Source organism: Muntiacus reevesi, chromosome 18 (assembly GCF_963930625.1).
Source record: "Muntiacus reevesi chromosome 18, mMunRee1.1, whole genome shotgun sequence".
Lineage (NCBI taxonomy): Eukaryota > Metazoa > Chordata > Mammalia > Artiodactyla > Cervidae > Muntiacus > Muntiacus reevesi.
Genome location: NC_089266.1, coordinates 16,615,573 through 16,629,381, shown reverse-complemented (window position 1 = coordinate 16,629,381; position 13,809 = coordinate 16,615,573). Strand labels below are relative to the sequence as shown.

Below are 13,809 nucleotides of genomic sequence, written 5' to 3'. Positions count from 1 at the left end.
CAGTGCAGAGGGCCTGAGTTCGATCCCTGGTCAGGGAACTAGATCCCACATGCACAACTAAGACCTGGCACAGCCAAGTAAATAAACAAAAATAAATAAATATATATTTTTAAATGCATGACTTTATACATTTTTTTTTTCCTCTTCCTTAATAGGCCTGTAAGGTCCCTATTTGGCCAGAGTTGATTAGCTCTGGGTTTCCTATTGCTGTACCTATAGTACTAAACCGCATCAACTTCTAAATGTTCTATAATACAGTCTTTTGGCTAACGTGGCTTGGCCTCGTCTCTGCCTCTCATCCCCACCTAGTTTGGGGAGCCCCGTGGGGCACATAGAGCCCTCTTTCCGGCTCCGGATGCCAACCCCCATGCTGGTTCGAGGAGCAGCAGGCTGGCCCGTGGAGCCCTGAGTTGTCCCACAAGGAACCATTCTCCCCACAGTGCTCCCTGGAGCAGCCCCTAGAGCAGGGTAAGAAAGACTAGGTCCCTGTCCTCCAAACCCATTTCTAAGGAGACAAAATGGCAGTCTACTTTTCTCTTTAAATGCTGCAAGTAATAAAAATACTTTGCTGCCTGGGGTGTGGGGTGGCAGATGGAAGTGGTGGAGTTCCAAGGTGGGAGGGAACCTCTTCCAGGTACATCCATCGGAGAAGGGTCCCTGGAAGAGGCAGGGTCACCAGGAGGAGCCCTGGGTTGGGGAAGCATGCAGAGCTATCATTCCCACCTTGGAGATGTTTCAGGACTCACTGGGGACCCTTGTTTCAAAGGCTGACTTCTCTGTACCTGTTTCAGCAGAGAACACACTGGAGGCAGAGCTTGGGAATCAGACAAATGGGCTCCAGATTGGGGGAGGCGAGGGAAGGCATGGACTGTCCTGGGAGCTCAGAGGCTGCCCTCTGGCCTTCTTGGGAGCTCCCAGCCTGAAGCTCTGGGTGAGGCGCATGGAGGGGAAAATGCCTGCTCCACCTAGAGGTCCCAATCGGCCCAAACCTCCCTTCCCAGTGTCAGGAGGTAATTCTTGCTACCATTTGGTTCCTGCTTCATTAGCAGTATTGCTGATTTCACTTTTGAGCGTCCTGATTTGGTTGGTAAAGAATATAACTACTCTACTCATGGGGCTTCCTGGGTAGCTGAGTGGTAAAGAATCTGCCTGCCAGTGCAGAAGACATGAGTTCTATCCCTGGGTCAGGAAGATCCCCTGGAGGAGGAAATGGCAACCCACTCCAGTATTCTTGCCTGGAGACTCCCACAGACAGGAGAGCCTGGCGGGCTGCAGTCCATGGAGTCACAAAGAATCGGACAGGTCTGAGCCCAACCACAAGCACCCTGCTTATAATGGGACTTGCTTAAAATGATGATTCAGACACTTTTGTAGAACTCTAAAAACCTGGCAAAGGGCTTCGGCCAACAACGTCTCACGCACTGCTCACAGTGACCAGTGAGGACGGAGGTTACCTTCCCTAGTTAACAGATGACAGTTTCCTCTCTGAGGTCACGGAGTAGTACAGCCTTCCACTCCACATCGGCTGTTTCTGCCTCTGGTCACTCTCAGCCACGTCCCCTGGAACTTCAGTTACTGAAGTCTTCATGTGTGCTAAGTCACCTTCAGTCATGTCCAATTCTTTTCGATCCTGTGGACTGCAGTCCACCAGGTTCCTCTATCCATGGAATTCTCCAGGCAAGCATACTGGAGTGGGCTACCATTTCCTTCTCCAGGGAATCTTCCTGACCCAAGGACTGAACTTGCGTCTCTTAAGTCTCCTGCATCGGCAGGTGGGTTCTTTACCACTAGCGTGGGAGAGCATCCAACTTAGGATCCTAACATATTGAATTCTGCCCCAGGTGAATTAATTGTGCCAGTGAAAAAATGATGTTCTGTTTAGGGTGACCTGGTTTAAAAATTAAGTTAAAAAATATATATCATGTTGGAACAAATATACCATAATAATGTAGGATGTTAATAACTAGGGAAACTGGCAATGGGGTATCTCTGTTCTATCTTTGCAATTTTTCTGTAAATCTAATAATTCAATTTATAAAGTAAGAACAAGTTTACCAAGTTATTTTGTGCCTTAGAGGTGCTTAAAGTACGGTTGCTGAAATTCCTCAGTTCTTTTAACATAAAATGTCATTGGAAATTCTATGCTAAAACAGGTATATGTGTAAATATATAATATACATATGCAGATTTTAAGTTGCTAACTTTTTTGTCACTGCTGTGAAAGTGTTTGAAGATAGCTTAAACAAACTTACCCAAACAATATACTTGCCAAGAATGCAAGTGATACCTAAGAGATTTTCAGAGTTCTCCTCAAATTTGTTCTTGCTACTAAGGATTTAGAATAAATTATTTTTATATGGAGAGTGAAAGGTGTGACTTGACAGAAGGTGTCACTTTACAAGCAACATTTGATAGGTGACAGAAACTTTTTTGAATAATGACAAGAAACCACATGTAAAATTCTAGAACAGAGAGCATCTGAGTAGATGCTAAAAGTTGGAATAGGATTAAATGGAGCCAAAGAGAGCTGCAAAGTGGGTGAAAGTTGGTTAACTGATAAAATAGTGCACCTGCATGAATTAAAAGGTGTTAATGAGTTAACTTGTTAGACCTTCCAACTAAGACAGTCAGAAGAGGCTTCTTCCACCTTTCCTCCCTCCATCCAAAAAATTTAACATGGATAATGCGGATGATCACAGTGGCAGGCTGGGGATGGACTGGGGGAGGGGTGTTTGGGGGGCAAGTGCTTGAGGCACCATCACACCCATAGGCTCCTGTGCTTTGGCAGTTGAGGCTGGTGGGTAATAAGACCCAGCAGACAAAACCAAAACCGCCATGAGATACCACTTCATATTTACTAAGATGGCTATAATTTTAAAAATGGAAAATAACAAGCGTTGGTGAGGATGTGGAGAAATTGGACCTCTTGTATATTGCAGGTAGGAGTATAAAATGATGCAGCAGGTGTGGCAAACAGTTTGGTGGTTTTCTAAAAAATTGCACGTAGAACTAGCACATGATCCAGCAATTTCACTCCTAAGGATATATCCAAAAGGATCGAAACGAGGAACTAGAACAGATATTTGTACACCAGTGTTCATAGCAGCATTATTCAAAATAGCCAAAAGGCTGAAACAATCCAAGTGTCCATCAATGGATGAACGGATAAACAAAAGATGGTATATACATATGATGAAATGTTATTCAACCAGGAAAGGAAATGACACTGTGATAGATGCTACATGGATGGACCCTGAAAATATTATGCTTTGTGAAATAAGCCAGATATAAAAGGACAAATGTTGTACAGTTTTATAGGGTATCTAGAAGAGGCAAATTCATAGAGACAGAAAGTAGACAGAGGCTTCCAGGGGTTGGGAGGTGGGGAGAGAGAGTTATTGCCTAATTGGTACAGAGTTTTGTTGGGGAAGATGAAAAAGTTTTAGATATAGATAGTGGTGATGGTACAGCATGGTGGATGTATTTAATGCCACTGAATTTTGTGGTTAAAGTGATAGATGTGAAGTTGTGATTTTATACCAATAAAAGAATCTCAGCTCACACACACACAATAAGACCCAGCAGACAGTCTGCATGATGATTCTTCACCATGTCCAAAGCTTGCTTGAGGGAGTTGGCAGGTTTTCCCAAGCTTCAGGACTGGAAGCTTCTTTAGAATCAGTCCTTCTTTGGCTGGATCATTGCAGCCGAAGTGTGGGTGTCCAGGGATGGCGTTCCAGCAGAGAGTTCGAGATGTCTGATCTCAAAGTGTACTAAAACACCACTTGCCTCTTTTTATCTCTGGAGTCTGCTTCATGCAGAACCAGTTCCCTGTCCTCTACCTCCAAGGCTCCCAGCCCCCGCCCCTACTCCCCTGCCAGGCAGTGTGGCTTTTGCAGAGTCCATCAGAGATCCCCTGGCTTTGGATTCTGATTGGCCAGTTTTCCCGTAAATAGTGATGACTGACATTTCAGGTATAACTCAAGGTTTGTTGGGCAGGACTGGGAGACACAGCCCAATGTCCAGTTAGAAGTAGGTCCTGTGTCTCCCCTGAGCTAATTTCTCTGCAGAGGAAACAGTTCGATTTCTGAGTGTTTTCCCAGGTATTTGCTTGTCATGAATTCATGGCAATGATCTCCTGTGAACCTCTCCAGTAAGGAAAGACAAAACCCCAAGTTTACTTGTGGCTTAGCTCTCTGGTGTCTGCTGCCCATTTGTCAATATCAGAGCCTTTGTCTCAGTTGGAACCACAAGCTAATTAAAAGGCAATTTCTCTTCTTGCCCCAAAACAGGTAAACATCACGTGCCTCTTTCCTGATGACCCTGGTGTGGGGGCCCAGCTGTGGGGTGGGGGTGGGGTTGGTCCCCTTTGTGGTTTTATCCCGAGACCACAGTCCATCTATCTGGGGTCCATACTGGGTGATTTCGGCTCCAAAAGACACTGTTCCCCAGTTCCTCTGAGGTCGAAATTGGGGTGGAGTGAGGCAGCCATTCTGAGGGGTTCATTGTGTATGTTCCAGAGTCTCCCCTGCAGACCCCGGCCGATGATGGATCTGAGGAACCAGGCTCTGAAACTTCTGATGCTAAGAGTACTCCGACGGCGGAAGGTGGGGCCCCCCTCCTCTCACGGCTTCATTCAAACAGCTCGTCCATGCTCCAACCTGCGCTTAGCCACGCTTTGAGCTCACACGTGCCAGCTCATACATGCCACCCTTCCTGGCTGCACGTGCCTCTGCCTCTGGCTGAGAGATATGCCTGCTCAGTGCTTTGCGGATGGGGCTTGGGCCCCAAATGTTGTGGGAGCCACGCGCTGTCTTCATGCCTTGCTCGCTAGTGCCAGGGAGGGGCAGCTTTGTCATGCGTGAGCTTTGAGGCAGCCACACTTGAACAGGCTGGGATCTGTGGCAGAGCAGGGCCTGATCTCAGCTCCACAAAGCCCCTGCTCCTTGTCCATTGTCCTCTCTACACTTCTCCCATGAGCCACCAGGTCCCCGAGCAGTGGTTTGGTTCAGGAAAGGGCAGGTCAGAACACATCTCCAAGCTCACCCTTTGGGACTGCTCTTGGTTTAGTATCCTTCATTTCCTGAGCTGGGCCTGGGCCTCTGGACTTTGGCCATGGTGTTAGCTCCAGCCCATCTTTTCTAACCTGTCCTCTGTAGACACTTGGTATCTAGGTTATTATTATAAAGCTTCTGATGTATTTCCTGAGGTGTTCCTTGGATCATCTTCTCTTGCTTCCCATTCATATCAGTCAAGACTTTGTTTGAGGAACTTTCCTGGTGGTCCAGTTGTAAAAGTTCTGCCTGCCAATGAAGGGGACATGGGTTCGATCCCTGGTCTGGGAAGATCCCATGTGGGACAACTAAGGCTGTGTGCCACAAGTACTGAAGCCCCCACGCTTCAGGGCCCATGAGCTGCAACAAGAGAAGCTACCATAATGAGAAGCCCGTGCACTGCAATTAGAGAGTAGCCTTCGCTCACAGCAACTAGAAAAAGCCCTCATGCATGAAGGAAGACCCAGCACAGCCAAAAAAAAAAAGGACTATGTTTGATCACAAGTAACAGAAAACCCAACTAATTGTGGCATACATATGAAGAGGTTTATTTGTCTCACATAATAAAACATCTGGACTCGAGTAGCAGCACCTCAATGTCATCATTGCTCTTCTGTCTTTATCTTCTGCCATCTTTTATGGCCGGATTATGGCCTCACGGTTACAGAATGACTGCTGCACCTCCAGGCATCACATCTACCTTCAAAGCAAGGAGAAAGTAGCAAAGCAAAGTGACCAAAAGAGCCTGGAAACCAAATATGCTCCCTTTTTATTAGGAAAGCAAGAGTTTTTCTACATGCCCCACCTGCCAACTTCCATTTATGTCCCATTGGCTGGAACTGGGTTTTCTGATGCCCTCTGGCTGTAAGGGAGGCTATAACATTGAAAATTGTGCCTTTCAGCTTCCTTCGTAGGAAAAATCAAGGGAGAGGGGCATTGTGAATGGCTTTTGAGTAACTAGTCTGCAGAGTATGCCCCTCCATCTCTCTGTCCTCTCCAAGGTTCCAGCACTTCCGTGGGCCTTGCCCATGACTTTGGTGAGAACCTGGCCCCAGCATCTCCCCAGGCGTCCACCTTTGGATGAATTCAGAAAGTGGCTGTCAAGTTCCTTGCCATTTGATGGTATAAGGATATAGTGGATGTGGCCACTCCCCTCCCTGCCCTCCCCGCCCTCCCCGCCACCTCCAAGGTTCTCAGCCTACTAGTGAAGAGAAAACCAGACCAAATGCTCCTTGCTTTTCTTCTTAGAGCCAGTGATGCAAGACCTAGCCTGCTGATCCCGTTCAGACAGTTTTACAGGTTGTCTAGTGCCCTGAGAAAGTCCTGAAGCACTCATGCCAGATTTTAGGCCAGCCTTCCAAGTCTACCTTATTCTGGAAGAATCTTCCCACCACGTCTTGCTACATTCTGGATCCTGTCCATGTGAGGGTCCCAAGAGCTTCAGCTCTCGTGGCTTGGGGAATGGCGGGGAGCTGCTGGGGTGGAGCTCTGCCAGGCTGCTCCTGAGACAACCACAATAAAAAGGCTCCAATTGACGAACCTGACTCAGGCTCTTGGAAAGCGTTTAAAACTGACACCTCCTCCTGTTTGCCCAGAACGGTTTGGTAGTATGCCAGCACATTGCTCAGAGAGGAATGCCGATCTGGAAGTGTTCACCTTGATGAGAGATCGACAGCAACTCCTGGTGGTGAATCTTTCCCTCTGGCCTTTGCTCTGAAGGTGGATCCATCTGTTGGCCTGTTGTCAAGCACCTGACCTCAGACAGAGCCGGCCTCTTCATTGCCACCCAGGGGAGTCTGTGCTTTATAACCAAGGGTCATGGGCTCCAGCAGACAGGGGAATTGATGTTCAGTCGCTCAGTTGTGTCTGACTCTCTTTGACCCCACGGACTGCAATCACGCCAGGCTTCCCTGTCCTTCATCTCCTAGAGCTTGCTCAGACTCATGTCCATTGAGTCGATGATGCCATCCAACCATCTCATCCTTCTCCTCCTGCCTTAAATCTTTCCCACCATCAGTCTTTTCTAATGAGTCAACTCTTTGCATCAGGTGGACAAAGTACTGGAGCTTCAGTTTCAGCATAAGTCTTTCCAATGAATATTCAGGGTTGATTTCCTTTAGGATTGACTGGTTTGATCTCCTTGCAGTCCAAAGGACCCTCAAGAGTCTTCTACAACACCACAGTTCAGAAGCATCAGTTCTTCGGTGCTCAGACTTCTTTATGGTCCAACTCTACATCCATACATGACTACTGGGGGATTAGAACTGGAAGAAAACTTGGAGGTCAAGGCACCTCCCATTTTGCAGATGAGGAAACTGAGACCCTAAGAGAACAAAGGACTCGCCCAAAGCCGGTCTCCCAGCAGAACCATAGCCTCCAGCCCTGACTGCAGAGTTTGCCTTCTCCTGTTCTGCACTGCTGTAAGGACTAAACATCTGTGACCAGTCACCTGATTTTCAACGTTTCTTCCTTAAAAATACTGGCGACCATCCCCAGCAGTCCCTTTTGCTGCGGTGTTTAGAGGTGGGCTGTTCTGGCTTTCCTGGTAGAGGGCCCTGTTGTCTCATAAGCGGTTGCCTCTTGGACAGAGTATTCATGTTTTCCTGGGGAGATTTCAAGCGAGAGCACGGCTCTGGGCCCTGCTCTGTGGGGCTGCTTTTTTGCATGTGGCTGAGTCCCCTTCCTGCCTCCCCATTCCTGCACCTTTGCATCCCCAAAGAGCACAAGGCGAGGGGCATGGCATGGCCCATCCCAGCCCCTAAGGTGGTTTCCACTCTTGGTGGTTTCCAGATGTGACAGCACCCTTAGTGGATGAGGGAGCCCCCGGTGAGCAGGCAGTCGCTCGGGCCCCCACGGAGATCCCAGAAGGAACCACAGGTGAGGGTGACTCCGGGGGCCCAACTGTAGGATGGGAGCATGTGGGGTTCTGCCCATCTCCAAATGAGGTGGGGATGCGGGTGGATGCCAGCCTCCCGAAATCTCGGGTTGTTCTGAGCTTGATGCCCTGTTGCCTCCATGGCTGCCTGCCCGTCTCCTGGAGGATAGAGAACCTTTTGGATTCCTTCCAGCCTCTCCTCTCCTTGTCTTAGCTCCGGAGGGTTCTTGGAGGCAGGCTAGTGGCCGAGGTCAGTCCACGGTCCTGCTGGGACTCTGCCCAGCGACAGGGTCACTTCCTAGGGGGTCAACAGCTCCCTGGGGGGAGCATCTGAGTATGTCACAGCATCCGGATGGCCCACCCACGTCTTTGGAGGATCGGAACTGGATAACCCCCCAGGAACTCAGTGATGCACTCTAGCATCCAATTTTAGGACGATCTTTTCAAACATATCAGCATAGAACAGACGTGACGAGACTGTCCTGTCAACATTGATGATGGGGAACAGCCCAGACGGGGCACTGACCAGAAATAGCACTGAACTCGGGAGCGCCAGAGTCACCATGAGCTGCCCAGGCCCTTAGGAAGCGGCGAGCAGAGCCCAGAGCTCTGGCTGTCACTTCCTTCACGTCCACCTCCCTGGGCTACGCATGACTCCAGCCATTAGCTTGGCGATGGGGACGGTGCTCAGCAAGAAATGCAGGACGAGCTCTGGATGGTGTTTCAGCAGCAGTGGAGAGTGGGGAAATGTCCCCCGGCAGGAGTTCTTTTCCTTCCTGAAGGTAGGGCTCAGTGGCAGCCGTTTGGGAAGTCTGCATCCTTGTCCCCAGCCGTTTGGGTTAAGGATGCCGGGCAGGGACCTAGCAGCACCATCCGCTCCTCCAAGTAGCTTCCGCTCCGCAAGTTGCTCTCCAGACATGAATGGAGGGGGATATTCTGGATACTGACAGGCCTCGTCCTTGACAGTGAAGGTCATTTGAAGGCCATAGAACCAACGACTCGTGGGATGAGATCACAGATAGCTTGACTTTTGTCTCTCGCTGTCCCTTTATAACTTTTCAGTGGGTGAAGCTCTTCTTCTGCCTGGGACAAAAAGTCTAGGGAACCCTTGACTTTCCATCACTCCTGGGTTATCAAGTGTTTTAGTCTCCACCGACACACAACCCAGGCTGCAAATGCTGATGAGAATGTGCAGTCTGGGACTTCCCTGGTGATCAGTGGCTAAGAAACCCCCCTGCCAGTGCGGGGGACACAGTTCGACCCCTGGTCTGGGAAGATGCCCACGTGCCTCAGAGCAACTAAGCCCATGCCCTGTGCTCTAGAGCCGCAACTGCTGAGCCCGTTGCCTGCAGCACCAGGAGCCACCACAATGAGAAGCCCAAGCTCCACAGTGAGAGAGTAGCCCCCCGCCCTCGCCACAACTAGAGAAAACCTGCATGCGGCAACGAAGACCCAGAGCAGCCAAAAAATAACCAATTAATTTTTAAAACAGGAATGTCTAGTCAGGGTAACACTCAAAGCTGCAGGTCCTCCCCTCTGGGACTGAACAGGGGCGAGAACTGGGAGAGGGACGGGGAAGTTATTCCTGCATTGGGGCTGCTGTGAGCGGGCTCCACGCAGTTTCTGCAGGTGGTGCAAGTCGAGTCTTTCCCTGTGGGGTTTTTTGAATTCTTCCAAATGCTTCTCTCCCGCGCCATCCCCATCGTCCTCCTGAAGTTTCCTCCTCCCTCTGCTCTCGATTCCAGCAGACGTTCCTCTTTCTTGGGTCCCTTGGGGTCTGAAGATCCATCTCATCTCTCCTCTGCCAAAGTTGGCTTGCTCACATCGGTGGCCCTGCTGGGCATGGTCTGAGGCGCCCCCTCCACTATGACTGCCCTGTGCCCAGCGCAGGTCCACGGGGCACATGGGTGTTCCTTGTCTGAACAAACCACGCATATGCAGACAGCCCACGGACTTTGCTTCGCCACAAACACAGGCCCAGCCTGCCTGTCCTCCTTGAGTTTTCCCAGGTGGAGTTCTGACAGCCATCCACCATGTCCCTAATCCTAGGGGCTACACACCACCTGTTTCCACCTGGTGCCTTGAAACCCTTTCAGTGGGACTGAGATGGGAGGCAGACAGGTAGCCACCATCCCACCTGCCCTAAGCTGCTCTCTCTAAAGAAATCCTTCTTAAAAATTCTCTCCCCCTCCACCCTTTTACATCCTGAATGAAGTTCAGTGAGGTTTTAGAGTTTAGGGGACATTTTTTCGGCTGGTGGCTTTAACAATGTGTACCTTAGCTTCGAGCTTCCCTATTGGCTCAAATGGTAAAGAATCTGCCTGCAATGTGGGAGACCCAGGCTCAGTCCCTGGGTTGGGAAGATCCCCTGGAGAAGGCAATGGTTACCCACTGCAGTATTTTTGCCTGGAGAATCCCATGGACAGAAGAGCCTGGTGGGTTACAGTCTATGGGGTCGCAAATAGTCAGACACGACTGAGCAACCAACACGCCTTAGTCGAGCACCTCATTTGGGCGTGTGTCTTTGTTGTATCTTGGTTCTCCTGTGAAACTTCCCATTTGAGGTCCATTTGGGAGTGCAGTGTGGCCATCCCCCTGCTGGTGTCCCTGCCTTGCAGGGTGAGCATGGAGCCCTCTTGGGGCTCCAGGGAGGCAGAGAAGTCATATAGGCTGGTGATGGCCCAACCACTGGCTCATACCCTCCCTCTCTCTGGCTTCTCTGAGCATCTCTCTTGCTGGGATCAAGGGGTGTCAGAGATACCAGCAGCCTGCAGTTTCTAATTTGCATCAGGACCAGGGTATCACGACACCACGTTGGTATGTGAAAGCGATGGGCTTCCCAGAGCCACGGCAGTGACGTCATCGGCACACCCCCTTGTGTCCTGTCTTCAGGACTCCATTCCATGTAGCTGGATTTGCTGACTTGCTGTCTCCCTGGACCTTTCTTCTATAACCTTGTCAGAAACTCAGACCAAATCTATGCTCGGAGCAGTGCTTCGCTGACAGACATCTTTTGTCAAGTGACGTGGAGCTATCACCGTTAGACCTCACGGGCTGTATACAGCATCAGCGTGTAGGACACCCAGAGGTGTTCTGCCTAGGAACTGCCTTTAGGGAAGCTGCCCGAGCCCACTGCCAGCCCCCTGCCCCTCGCCACAGCGGCCCTGGGCCAGCCAGTGGGCTGGGTGTCTTATCAGGCCATCATACATCTGTCCAGTGACCCAGAGAGCCTTTCCTTTGCCTCCTCCATGTTCTCTGTGGTGGGCCTGCATGGCAAGTGGGGCTAACTTGGCATTTCTGATTTAGTTGCAGAGCCTGAGTCATCGCAGGTCTGGGAGGGAAAACCTGGTGGCCCAACCAGGTGGGCATTTCAGGCTGGTGGCCTCCCTGTCCCTGTCCATCAGGGCATGTTGGCCCTCCTGGGGTGTGGGGTCACACCCATGTCACTGTGTGGCCAACTTGCCCTAGAGGGTCTTTCTTCTGGACAGTCATACCCTTTGTCCTGCAGCGATATCCCCATTTCTTCATGATGCAGAAATTGGCATTGTATGAAAGCTTACCGACTTTGGTACCATTGACGGAGTGATCAGGAGTTTGTCTCACTCTTTCTTTGTTCGGGAGAGACAGTGGGCTCCCTAAGTGGAAGCCCAAGATACCCCCAAAACTGTTCACTGACACTACCACCCCCCCCTTTAATCAGATGGCACCTATTCTTAGCAGGCAGTTGAAGGGCTTTGCCCAGTAGTTTGGAGGAAAGAAACTGAACCTCTAGGGGGCTCCTACCATGTACCAGACACTTTGATGAACGCATGCACACAGTTTCATATGAACCCTCACTGCTCTCCTACAAGACAGGCTGGTGTTATCACTTTGGGGTTCTAGAGTTGGAAACTAAAGCTCAGAGAGTCTAAGTCATGGTGGCACCTGAGCTGGAACCCCAGCCGGACTCCACAGCCCACACACCTGTCCTTCCTGCACCTTCGGCTCCCCCAGGAGCACTGGCGGGACTGGAAGGGCGGCCTCCACCAGGACACAGCTCCACAGCAGTGGCTGAGCAGCAGAGGGCTTCTCCAGCCTCACCTGTCCTGTGTCTTTGCCGTGCAGGGAACTGAGGACCCAGGGCCCACTGCGGGGAAGGTCTTTCCTCCTGGACTGTGTTGCCTGAAGGTGTGTGGGCGTGGGGTGGGGGGAGTGTTTCGTGGACTGTTTTCATCCACATCCCCAGCAGTCAGGTTTGCAGAAAGAGCCAGAGGTTCAGCGCTTCAGAAACCTGTTGGGAGGGGCAGGGAGCTCTGTTTCTAGCAAACAATAACTGTGTCTGCTTTTTATCCTCTTCATTTGCTGACCCACAAACCAGCTGAAGAAGCAGGCATTGGCGACACCTCCAGCCTGGAAGACCAAGCTGCTGGACACGCGACCCAAGGTCAGTGGACTAGTATTGCCTGCCACACTTGACGTGGGCGGTTGGGAAGAGGGGGTGGCAACACTTAAATGGCCCGTACCCCGAGACGAGAATTTGGACCTGGGCCTTAATTCCAGGGTCCAGATCTTTAGGAGCTGGTTTTTCATCGAAGGTGGGATATTTAGCTCTTTCTAGTCATTTCTGAGTCCTCCCCAGTGTGTTTGTTGTTCTGAAAGAAGTTGGCCTTTGCCAGCTTGGGGACTCGAGAATCAGTGACCAACAGAAACACAAATGTGTCTGATGAGTCATTCTCCCTGTAGGCGGCCCTCTGGCCCATCTCAGGAGCAAAGCCTCAACTCTATCGCCACCAAACTATTTCCTCTGTGCAGCCTTCAAGTTTTATTGTGATTTTTGTCTCAGGGACCAAAATTACTGTGCTCAAGAAAAACAACTTCGTATTATCACTGAGCATGAATGTTTTTAAGAACTTAAATTGTAAATCCTAGAGATTCCTTATCTTTGGAAATGGAGACCTCCAATACAACCCCGTTGAGTTTTGTTTTCTGTCATTGGCTGCATAAATGAACTTGAGAGTCTGCTGTATAATGTGGAAGCTTTTAGACTGTAAGAGAGCTGGGAAGTCACTGGTCTTTTCCGCACAAAGTGATTTGGGATTTGTTCGGTGTTTAGCGCTGCCACTGGGCCATCTGGCTTTAGGGAGACTCTGGGCCCTGAAGAAATGTCTCCCTGAGGGTGCTTTGAAATCTAACTACACATTTCTGTCTCCCAGAGCTCCCTGCCCCACAGTGCGCTGGTATCTCTCGTCTCACACAGAGTGGAAAGACGTGTTTTTATTCTTAGGTTTACAAAGAGCTTCAAATTAGAAGCGATAATCATTATAAACGGGGAATCTCAGTCTATGTGTTAAATAACTAGAATCTTGCCTCCTATTTCTTTTAGGTCATGATTTCTAGCTTTTAGGTAAAATGAGAGGTTTTTATAACCTCTGGAAATGGCCATCTATTTCCATAAAAAGAAGTGAACTTGAGTTTTTCTTACAAATTTTTATTGTAGGCTATGTCTCCATGTCCCTGAAAGATATTCCATGGAGCAAAAAGTTCAGGCCAACAGCTTTGCTAGAAACCTTACTTTGGGGCTAACTGAATTTTTAACTTTCCCAGCACTGGCTTAGTATCACAGAGCTATATAGACCAACACCAGGTAGCATCTGCAATGGAACATGTGGCGGTTTCCACCTCTGTGCTGCCCAGGCCAGTGTTTAATGTCTCATCTGGAGCTGCTGATCCAAATGGCCAAGCCCATTCCCTCCAGTGGGGCCTTGGGAAATCCAGACACCCTGGAGATCCACAAACATGTTTCATTGCCACAGACCTGCAGTCTGCTTTGTGCTAAAGCAATCAGATTTAGGAAGAACCATGGTCACAGAAGCACAGCTGTTCTTTCTTCCTTGTTTTCTG

General features: G+C 49.8%; 1 protein-coding gene across 13 annotated transcripts in view; it reads left to right on the top strand.

Annotated features, from left to right (window-relative positions):
• MAPT (microtubule associated protein tau) overlaps window positions 1–13,809 on the top strand; it is a 118,750-nt gene that overhangs the window by 67,075 nt on the left and 37,866 nt on the right. For 5 of the 13 annotated variants that reach the window (XM_065909296.1, XM_065909294.1, XM_065909293.1 and 2 more), the window contains exons 3-5: window positions 4,521–4,607; window positions 7,845–7,931; window positions 12,287–12,352. In XM_065909296.1, coding sequence (XP_065765368.1) covers window positions 4,521–4,607; window positions 7,845–7,931; window positions 12,287–12,352 — 240 coding nt within the window. The remainder of the gene's footprint in view (window positions 1–4,520; window positions 4,608–7,844; window positions 7,932–12,286; window positions 12,353–13,809) is intronic. The other 8 variants (XM_065909298.1, XM_065909295.1, XM_065909292.1 and 5 more) reach the window with 2 other exon arrangements.